Below are 11254 nucleotides of genomic sequence, written 5' to 3'. Positions count from 1 at the left end.
CTCACGCCGCTCCGGGACCCGCTCCAAGGACCTCCTCTCGCCGTCTTAGATCTTCTGAGGTAGCGAGCAGCAGCTCCTTACGCGTTACCTCGCAGACCACAAGGCAGACCGCACATCCCAGGAACAAAAACTGGACAGAAAAATGACACAATTACAGTATTTCACTGCAACTTACAAGTGCAATGGAAATTCTAAATGATTATCAGCTGGCGAGTCATAGAGATCGTGAATTTAATCACATATACTATTTCACGGATAACTGACATTATTTTATGATGTAAATGAACAAATATGTATTATTCTTTTATACCTATGGACAGAACTAGAATATTTTAGTTAAATATATTTTATCACCAAAGAGGGTTGTTTGTATCCATAGTCCTTGCAACGTTCCTGATATAAGGCACTAAATGTGTGGACCTCGCTTTGTGCGCTGGGACACAGTCATGCTGGAAAAGGATCTTCCCCAAACTGTTCCCACAAGGTGGGAAGCATTGCATTGTCCAAGCTGGCCAGGCACTGAAGGGGTTAATGATTTCCCACAGCGCCTGCTGCAAGTGGACTGAGATTAGAAACAGCAAGCAGTTGGTGATCAGAGGCTGCAGGTTCATGTTAACCCCTTTTTACTTTCTTACAATATGTACTTGTGTATGTAATGTGTTATGAGGTGTGTTCACATACGTTACATAATGTATAACATGTATGTGTGTATGTTATATGTGACGTAGTGTGTTGCTATGCTTTTAATCAGGTGTGCTGCAGTGCTTGTGATCAGGTGTGCTACAGTCCGTGTGATCAGGTGTGTTGTGCTTGAAATCAGGTGTGTTCAAATAAAAATTTTTTAAGATGTGTATGTAATGTGCTTCTGATGTGGCATGTTGCTGTGCATGTAATGAGGTGTGCTGCTGTGCATGTGTTTTAATACATATCAGTCAGAAGTGAAGTAAAGCTGGCTCTGTAGCTCCATCTGCGTTTATAGACCCCCCTATGTGGAGCGCCACCTTTAATGTCTTTATTTTTGTTGCCACTGTGATCCTGGCATCTGATGGGCGATGTCCCCATCTTCCTGATGTTTGTGTATTAAAGCTGCTTCTTCTATGTTTTTTCCATCTATCACCTATATTATTATTTATTACTATAGTATACATGCGCAATAAACACATTCCTGTTTTAATACAACGTATCGTTGTCTGTAGTTTTTTGTTGAAAATGTAGTAATTACACCAAAGTGTTCTGGGCTCATAAGAAAGACAAACATCAAACAGGACAGAGGCACACAGGGATGGAGATGAACCAAGTACAATAAAACTTTCATTGTTTATTACGTTTCATTGCATTGTAGAGGAAGCTCTGAAGATCACTAATAGCGTAATAGGCTGGCATAACTGCTACTTTGCCAAGCTACTGAATTCCACATGACCTTTCACATCATAGATAGGTTTATGATGTCATCTCTCACCTATACTCACTGAGACACAACAGCTTCCTACCACAATTTTGGCATGACAATATTTTGTCTCCACGGTAACAGGTCAATTGTTATGTCATACCTCTGTGATGTCACACATTCTAAATGAATATATTGAGGAGCAGGACTCCAGAAAGCCACTCTATTGCTGAGAGAGAATAGAGAGCGATATCTTTGGATAAACTCTGTTTTATTCTGAGGTTTTAACTGAGAAAATTCAACTTGGATCCCAATCCAAGTGTTATCAGTCATCTGTGAACGCGCACCTTCTCATAGGGTATGTCAGGGATTGTTGTTTCATTATATTTTATTCAAATTAACTCATTATACAATTGTTTAAGAAATACAACTTTATTTCCGTTAGAATTACATAAAAATAGCATTACACTAAAAGCACTAAAATGCATCAAGGTCCAGCATTACTTATGTTCCGTCTAAAGCAATATTTGGACATATCCAACGTATATACTATTGCATAATTGAATAAATATAACATTACTAGGTTTGCTCTTTAATAGCTCCCAGATCTATTATAGACGGAAATGTCTGAATGTAATGTTTAATAAGTAACATTAGTCATTTTCATTTATTGATAGAGCATTTGCTTTCACGAACCCAAGCTTTGTTTTTTCCTATTACACATTCTCTAGTTTTGTAAATAATAGACCTGTGGAAACCAATTATATCCCCAAACAAAGCTTTTCTTTACAAGGCTGGATCACCCCGTAAGAAAACTCATTAAATAAACGTATACAGAACATTTTTCTTTGTTATTGTGGTTTTCCATAACTTTCTAATATGCCATCATGGTTTTCCAGTTTTGTCGTTCCAGGTAAAACGATGGCTCATTACTACGACTTTTGCCATTCGGATTATGACACCGGAGATGAAGACCGCGACCTTTTTGCGGAAATCCCCGGACGAGATTTTCTGAATTTCAGAAAAGAGACATCAAAGCCAAAACCAAGGTATCCCCAAACTTCTAGGTGTATCAGTAGAGCCCTTTCCTTCAAATGGTGATATAGTGTCCTTGGATTTGGGGCCGGGGTGGAGAATTCTAGGGTCATCGGTATCATTCTGTGGATCCTATTGTGATAATTATAAGATTGCTATACGAATGAGTGAATATGATTTCTACCCCTGTTATAAAAATATTGTATTTTTTATATAATATGTATTTTTTTTTAAACATAATTAACTTTATAGCAATCAGAATTTTAAGATGTTTTACTGTTTCTGTTAAACAGCCAGAATAACTGATGCATTTTCCTCTCTTGTTTTTAGGCCAATTGGAATTAATTTAACCAATTGCAGATATGACAGTGGTAAGCATAGTCTTTACTGATCAATTACACGTTTAATAGGTTAAACAATTCAGAAAAATAATGGACATATAGGAGTTCTGCAACAAGCACAGAAAAAACGATCTTACACGCCTTACATCATATATATATTTTTTTTATAAGTTTCTTTGCTGTTGGTTGTATTTCAGTGCGTCGGGCTGTCCGGCGTTGTGGAATGAAGGAGGTCGAGGATGAAGATGAATGGATGGTTTACTGGTCAGACACGTCTACGTCCCTGCAGCGCATCAAGGCCATGGAAAGATATCAGGTTAGAAGCTGCTTTTTGCTTGGGGCTATATTATACATTTGTAGGGTTTCAGGACATTGTACTTGTGCTTATGTATTTTTAACCTCGCTTGAGTGACAGTTTTGCACAAACTGCTGCATTTTATCATAAATTCACTAATAATATTAGACATATTAAAGAATCGATCAATTCAAAACAAGGAGGCCTTTTTGAACTCTGTGTCTTTCTATACATTTCTATTTACAGAAAATCAACCACTTTCCTGGAATGAACGCGATCTACAGAAAGGACTTACTGGCCAGGAACATGAACCGCCTGTTAAAGCTGTTCCCCAAGGAATATAACATCTTTCCCCGGACCTGGAGTATGCCAGCCGAGTGAGTTTACAAGCAATGGATATGAGTTATTTTATCTTCCATCTACATAGCGATTTGACGCTTCCTCTTTATAGAGTAACTCCTATACGTTCCTCTATCAGTAGTAAAATATTCATATAAGTCATTTATTTAAACCTACTGTTATTACTAATGGATTGGAGGCAGTTTAAAAATATTTTATTTTTCTCCTTTGAGTATCATTCTTTTATATAGCTTGTTTTTATATAGCTTGTTTTTTATATAGCTGAGCATCATAGGAGTTGTTACTGATCTGAAACAATGTTTACAAATGCAGATGTTTCTTCAGTACCACTAATGCTAACCTCTCCTTCTTTACATCTAAAATCCACTTCTTTCTCCTGCAGTTATGGAGCTTTCCAGGACTACGGCCGCATCAACAAAGGAGAGACCTTCATCTGCAAGCCGGGCACAGGCTCCCAAGGCACAGGAATATTCTTGACCCACAACACGAAGGACATTGAACGCTACGATAAAGTGGTCTGTCAGCAGTATATCGGCAAGGTAATGGGATGTGGACGTCTATGAAATGTTATGCTTAATGATTTACTGAACAGACATCTTAAGAGTCCGTTTAGAATTTGCATGAATGGTTATGTGCTGTATTTGGTAGATATAGAAACATTGTGGCAATGATGGTGATCGGTTACTGCAAACACTTACCTAAAGCGACATAACATTGCAAAAACATTGTATAAATACACTTTTATCAGGAATAACTCACTCTGGAAGTCTATAATCATTTTTTGCACTGTATGAATTCTACTCATTTATATTTGCTTTAATCGCACAGCCATTCCTCATCGATGGATTTAAATTTGATCTGCGGATATATGTCCTTGTCACATCTTGTGACCCCCTGCGTGTTTTTATGTATAAAGAGGGTATCGTACGCTTTGCGACAATAGATTACACCGAACCCAGCCACGCCAACCTGGTGAGTATCTTTAACAGAAACGCCAATATCTCTCGATTGTAAAACAGGCAATGAGAACTGATTACACGACTCAAATCTGGAGAGTTCCCAGAAATGAATCCATGGTAGAATTAAAATAGCAATATTTTCTTTTTTTTCTAGAAAAATGTCTTTATGCATCTCACAAATTATTCCATCAATAAAAACAACAAAAACTTCATTAGAGATGACATCAAAGGAAGTAAAAGGTATGTAATTTGAACCATCAGTAATAGTATTTCTTTGTTTATTTATTTCTGTTTTTCTGATAATTTTTTTGTGTTTTCATTTTTTTTTATTTCTTCAACAGGAAAATTTCAACTCTTAACAGCTGGCTGGAAAATCATGGCTACGATACCGTAAAGCTCTGGGGAGATATTGAGGATGTGGTCATCAAGACCCTGATTTCTGCCCATCCTATCCTGAAGCACAATTATCGGACTTGCTTCCCAAACCATCTTGCTGGTAGCGCATGCTTCGAGGTCCTTGGATTCGACATCATCCTGGATAAAAATTTGAAGCCATGGCTACTAGAGGTAACAGTAATCATTTTCATTTGGCTTGTGTACTAAAGACCAGCAATAAACCCGTATTAATCATTTATAATATATCACCCATATTTACAAAATGTTCTCCTGCATAAGAAATTGTCTGTCTGCTCAGAGTGTGCCATGAAGCTGACGTGAATACATGGCATGATGCTTATAATACACGCAGTACATAAGGAAGCAGATATTGAAGATTTTGGTATTACTTCCAGCTTTATGCTGTAATGAGCGACTGTCCTTGGAAAGAACCTCCTCATCTCCCATTTATATTTCTTAACAGTCCTTCTTTTCCATATTTACACCCGATTATAGCAAATAGTTAGCTTCAATCTCATCATTTGTTTCCTTGTTTGTGCAGGTAAATCACTCCCCAAGCTTTAGAACAGATTCATGTTTAGATCGAGAGGTCAAGGATGCGCTCCTGGAAGACACCCTAAATTTAATCAACCTCCGTGCCTCCAACGAAGCAAAAGTCACTGAGGAAGATAGACGTCAAAGAGCGAAAGAACGTTTATTCCGGTGCACCCTCCCTAAGGAAGCGAGGTTAGTTTGAAGTCATTCTTTTTCACATTTCAGAAGAAGCAGCAGAAGTTACTTATGTGAACATTGTATGTATATTTACTATACGGTATATGTTCATATATACATATATGTGCTTCTTTACAAAATGTACATGCTCGTTGTTTTTTTAACATGTTTAATATATACCTACATATAAAACTATATATAAAGCAGGTCACAACTCATGAAAGGTGTATGGAAAGGTTATGTTTGGAAGAATATTTCTAATCATTCTATAATATTTCTGCATGTGGCTGTTAGATGAAACAGATAGATTTTATGTGTTAGATGCTATGTATTTATATGTGTTTTGTAAATCTAGATTCAAGCGGTTGGAAGACAACCAGGCTACTTGTATGGAGCAGGCTGAAAAATACGAAGACAGCCATCTGGGAGGCTACCGCCGTATCTACCCCAGTGACGGAACGGAGCAGTATGAAAAGTTCTTCCAACAGTGCAGCTCTTTGTTTCAGGAAACTGCTGCTTCAAAGGCAAGAAAGGATTGTGCTAGGTGAGTTTCTCAGTACATATGCAGCGGGTACACACATGTAATCACCCTTTACCAACACCTAGCCTTGTGTTTTGCTAGGTCATATAGGCCTAGGATGGCAGGTCGAGGCAATACAGAACTCTGATCTCTCCACCCAGCCTTTTAATGCCATGAAGAACTGTGCCAAGGTGGCACGGCCTCATAGTATGCTGGGGATAGAATCATGGCGGAGGCAGCTGGAGGTGCCGCGCCACGTCAGGCCTAGAACGTTGCTCCCCATAAGTACACTAATGCTAATATCTCAAGGGAAGGCAGTATCAGAATCCTAATTGATGGGGAGAAAGTATTTTCTTATTTGGTCAAGGAATCATTTACAAATGTCCTCTCACTTAGAGTTCTTTAAAGCCAGTATTCTTGACCCATTGTTTTATGTTCTGAGACCTTCTATTGCTTCTGTTTGCATTATAACAATGTAATATCAGCACAATCACAGTGCATGACTTCTTAACGTTATAAGTTCAGCAGTTTTTAAGATAACTTTAGTAAACATTTCTCAACTTTAGATCGCGCTCCTTAAAACATGAGAGGTTTTGTCTGATCAATTATCTGAGGTCATAGCGATCATGAAGGGGCCCGGAAATATGAGAACTCTACAAACGTTTTAGAATTCTATTCATTATTCTATATATTTGGGCTAACTTATTCATTTCTGTCAGTATTTGTATCATAATGATCTTGGTTTTCCTTAATTGCAGGCAGCAGTTGGAGGAGCTGCGTCTGAAGGAAGAGCAAAAGGGCATTCTGATTGGGAAAAATCCAGAGACTAAGGACAGTTTCCCTATCCCAGGGGCATTAGCAGTTGAAAAGTCCGTCGCACGTAAACTAACAAAGAGGCCTCCAATGTGTCCTCCTAATTCCATTAAGAGGATGGAAAAAAAGGTATGATCCATGGGCAGTTAAGCAGATCCAGTTAATAGTTCACAGTGAAAGGTGTATTCATTATTATTATTGTTTTATATAGCGCCATTATATGCCTTTCAGCTTACTCACTTCACTCTGTACTATGAAGGGCTTCTGCCATGTGAAATAATGCAGCCCTGTGTATTGCAAAGTCAAATCTATGAGATACCCGAAGAGATCTTCCGACATGAAATATGCATTATACAGGGCTACACCGGGCTTTCTGCAGGTGAAGCTCATTGGGATTTCCCCTTCATTAATGGGTATATCAGTGTAGAGGTGAAGGGATGTAGTAAATAGTACAAGGTCTTTATTTTGCATGCAACAAGCAAGCCAAGTATGTGCCAATTATCTGTATATTTGCAGGTTGAAGATGTGGGATGTAGCTTTATGAGGACGCTGTTCCACACTTGGCTTCCTTAACCATTTGCGCATCTATTTGTGGCTGTTTGATGTTGTTGATCACTTAAGGTTGCAGGCTTCTCTTCAGCTGATTATGATAGCGATAGTCATTTGGTCTTATGGTTTTGGCAGAAATGTTGCTGTTTTCTATGTACAAAAACATGACGGTATGGTTAAATATTCTGTGGACAAAACTCCAAATTCTTCTTTTGTGTCCACTTATGTCAAGAGATGAGTAGTCTTTTGGATCTCCATATAGTATATGTCAGTAAAGATTCTAGTGAATGATAACTCACATCTTGTTGTTTTCTCACAGGCACAATGTACCCCCCCACTGGTAGTGCGCCAGAAAGCAGAAAGCGTATCTATTGTTCCTTTACCTAAACTGAGGAACACAACATCACACGCCAATGCTCAAGCCGCTGCCAGCCGTCAATCCTATAGGGGTTTTCCTAGACTCTTGCAGTCAGGAGGAGGAGGCTCTCTATCACCCCAGTATTCTGCGCAGAGACATGCACAGCAGAGACCCGTAACATCGTATGGGGTGCAAAATGTGCGGGCAACTGCTGCCATCAGTGAGCCAGTTAAACCACCAACGCGTGACAGCCAGAGGAGTCTCTCCAGTAACAAAAACACGGCTGAACACAGTAAGAACATATATGTATACAATTTGGGATTAATATCTATAACTGACATGCTTGATGACCTAATCTCCAGAAAAAGACTTGAGACTAAAGCTAAACCCTTTTTAGGCTCCCCTGAGCCAAACAATCTTCAAAGGTTCCGGCATTTCATAGGCAATGTGTCCTCGGGGCAATCTAGGCTAAATTAAATAAACGTCCTCAAGATTCCTCTTCCTTTCTATATCAAAAGGCAAAATGGATGCATGCATTAACTGCAATTCTCATTTTTCCAAAATAATCCAAACACTGAATAACTGCGATAAAGCTCAGCTCTTTACTGAAATGCCAACCATGGACCTGTACTTGTAGATGTGTATTCACTAAACTAGAAATATAGAAACATTTCATCTCTCTAACTTCCCCATACATTATGAACAGTCGTTCCTATATAAGAGCTTATAGAATTTTGTAAAATAACTTGTCCTATTTCTAATGATTATTTGCACCGTGTATTCCATAATGAATGTGTTAACTTGAAAGATAACAATGACCCCTTTTGTGATGTTAATATTTGTTACAGGACCCACTTAAATATTTTAAAGATAATATCCAGGAAGATGTGTTTTTTCTTTTAAAAATGTAATGGATAACGATAACATTTCATGATCCGGCTAAACCCCTATACCATTTATTGTCTGTTTACAAAGTTTTCTACTTAATAAATATACAACATGTAGTAATTCTTTCTACATGTTTATATACCGTAATCCAGAATATGGCTTGGTTTTCAGTACAGTCTACATGTGTGTGCTACAAATTTTTATTCTAAGATATTTCTTCCCCTCAGGACGTACAAGATGAATGAAACCATCTGGTGTTTCTTCTGGCTCTCTTAAGAACAGTCCCCATGGTGGAAGATGTCCTGACGCACCTCGAAGCGTTTTCCCCCCTGTTCCTAGCGGAAATCGCTCCTTACTTGCTGCGTCACCTACTGCTCCAATTCCCCGACGCACATCTTAAAACAACAGACTACGGGTGTCACAAACGTGAGAAAAATGGTAATTCAATCATTTATTGGAATCTTGGTCATAGTACAAAGCAGCAGCATGAAAATAACTGATTCTTTATACATGTTTTAGGAGAAAGACCTTGGTATGAGCCAACAACCGCCACAACACCTTCAGGAAGTACAACGTCGGCAGTAAAATGTTAGTACGAGAATTATGAGGGTCTTACACTATATAAATGTAACAGAAAATATATAATAGCTGCACTAAAAATCAACATCTCTAGAAGGGGCTTAAAAGCCGTGTCAGGCCTAGAACGTTGCTCCCCATAAGTGCACTAATGCTAAAACCCCAAGGGAAGGCAGTATCAGAATCCTTATTGATGGGGAGAAAGTATTTTCTTATTTGGTCAAGGAATCATTTACAAATGTCCTCTCACTTAGAGTACTTTAAAGCCAGTATTTGTGACACATTGTTTTATGTTCTGAAACCTTCTATTACCCGCCGTCATATTTAGTGTATTGGGTATTCGGTTTGAACAATGAAAACGCAACTCGTCTTCTTTTCATGTTCTCCCGAATATGAATGCACAAGTCTAGTTTAAAGTGTAGTCTACCTGTGTCTGCTATGGATTTTTATTTTTCCCCTCAGGACGTACAAGATGCAGGAAACCATCTGCTGTTTCTTCTGGCTCTCTTTAGAACAGCCCCCATGGTGGAAGATGTCCTGACGCACCTCAAAACGGTTTCCTCCTTGTTCTTAGCCGAAATCTTCTGCGCCACCTACTGCTCCAATTACCCGACGCAGACTGCGGGTGTCACAAACAGAAACTGGTAATTCAATCATTTATTGGAATCCTGGTCATTGTACAATGCAGCAGCATGAAAATAACCGATTCTTTGTACATGTTATAAAAATTGTGTTTCTGTTTTAGGAGAAAGACCTTGGTATGAGCCAACAACCACCAGAACACCTTCGGGAAGCATAATTTGGAAGCAGTAGTAAAATGTTAGTACGAAAATTATGGACTGAATAAATATAACAGAAAATATATAATATCTGCATTGGAAACCAACATCTCTAGAGGGGGCTTAAAAAACACCTGCCTAACCTATTGATATTTATATGATACATTATGCTAACTCTTCGTCATAGCCAGATAGTTTAGGATTTTTTCTTTATACATCAACACTTATATTATATGCTGCATCAAAACTGAATTCCTAACAAGTTATATTACTTTATCCACTACAGGGGAAACATACTTGACTGCCAGTCCCATCATGATGAAGCAAAGAAGACTCCATGCATACGTGAATGAAGTTGTGACACTTTGAATCTTGTTATACTGTTATACATCTTATACAGTGAATCGTTAGCATGCATGCATATAAATACCAGTTTCTGTAAATAAATAGCTTCATACATGACCATGTTTATGTATAATCTCTGTCATCACATATACTCACTCATGTTTAAATAATTGTTCCTGCTGGCAAGGACATTATATAAACTGAAAGAGCATGCGTAGTGCCCTGTAGAGGTCCAAATGCAGGCCACCACCTTTACTGTGAGGTACAGGACATCTGTTCTAAAAAATAGGAAAATATGTAAAACCTGTTTTAACTGATCACAATAAACTTGTTTTAGGCATGCACATATTAAGACTTCACACAGGGACTTAACTAGAAAACACAGGGCCCTAGTGCGAAAAATTGACTCGCCCCCCCCAAACTCAACAGCTAGTCTGTGCCATCATTGCCCCCACACAACTGGTCTTAGCCTTCTTTGCCCCTTGCCCCCTTCTAACACACAACATATGTAAACACACCTACACAAATGATGTACACTTACTCACTAACACATACTCTATCTCACCTCACTTACACAATAACATATCCATACTCACACACACAATTACACATTCATGCTCATACACACACACAATTACACATCCATGCTCACATACACACACACAAGAACATATCGATGTTCACACACACAAGTACACATCGATGTTCACACACACAAGCATCCATCCATGCTCACACACAAGTACACATGCATGCTCAAACACACACATCTAATACAGGCTTTAGTCCTATGTCTTAGTATTGTCTAAATGTGTTTGTTTATGTTTTATAATAATATGATAAAGATAAATATTAACCCCTTAACGACCTTTGTCGGTTCAGGACCGTCATGGAAAAACGGTTACTTAATGACCTTTGACGGTCCTGAAGTTACTGTAGTGC

The 11254-nt window shown here is 38.4% G+C and overlaps 1 protein-coding gene across 1 annotated transcript; it reads left to right on the top strand.

The window, feature by feature from the left end:
- The first annotated feature begins 2759 nt into the window (after positions 1-2759).
- Positions 2760-9952, top strand: LOC149299964 (tubulin polyglutamylase TTLL13-like). Its single transcript, XM_089485474.1, has 14 exons — positions 2760-2793; positions 2961-3079; positions 3305-3435; positions 3801-3957; positions 4247-4390; positions 4532-4617; positions 4719-4944; positions 5315-5499; positions 5840-6028; positions 6763-6946; positions 7686-8016; positions 9132-9193; positions 9651-9832; positions 9934-9952. The coding sequence occupies exons 2-14, from the start codon at positions 2987-2989 to the stop codon at positions 9950-9952; spliced, it is 1989 nt and encodes a 662-aa protein (XP_089341600.1). The 5' UTR covers positions 2760-2793; positions 2961-2986.
- The last annotated feature ends 1302 nt before the right edge of the window (positions 9953-11254 follow it).

This window comes from Sceloporus occidentalis, unplaced genomic scaffold (genome assembly GCF_023333645.1).
Source record: "Sceloporus occidentalis isolate IW3139 unplaced genomic scaffold, rSceOcc1.0.p SCAF_26, whole genome shotgun sequence".
In the NCBI taxonomy this organism is placed as follows: Eukaryota; Metazoa; Chordata; class Lepidosauria; order Squamata; family Phrynosomatidae; genus Sceloporus; species Sceloporus occidentalis.
Note: the sequence above shows the minus strand (reverse complement) of the source record. Positions and strands in the feature narration are given on the sequence as shown.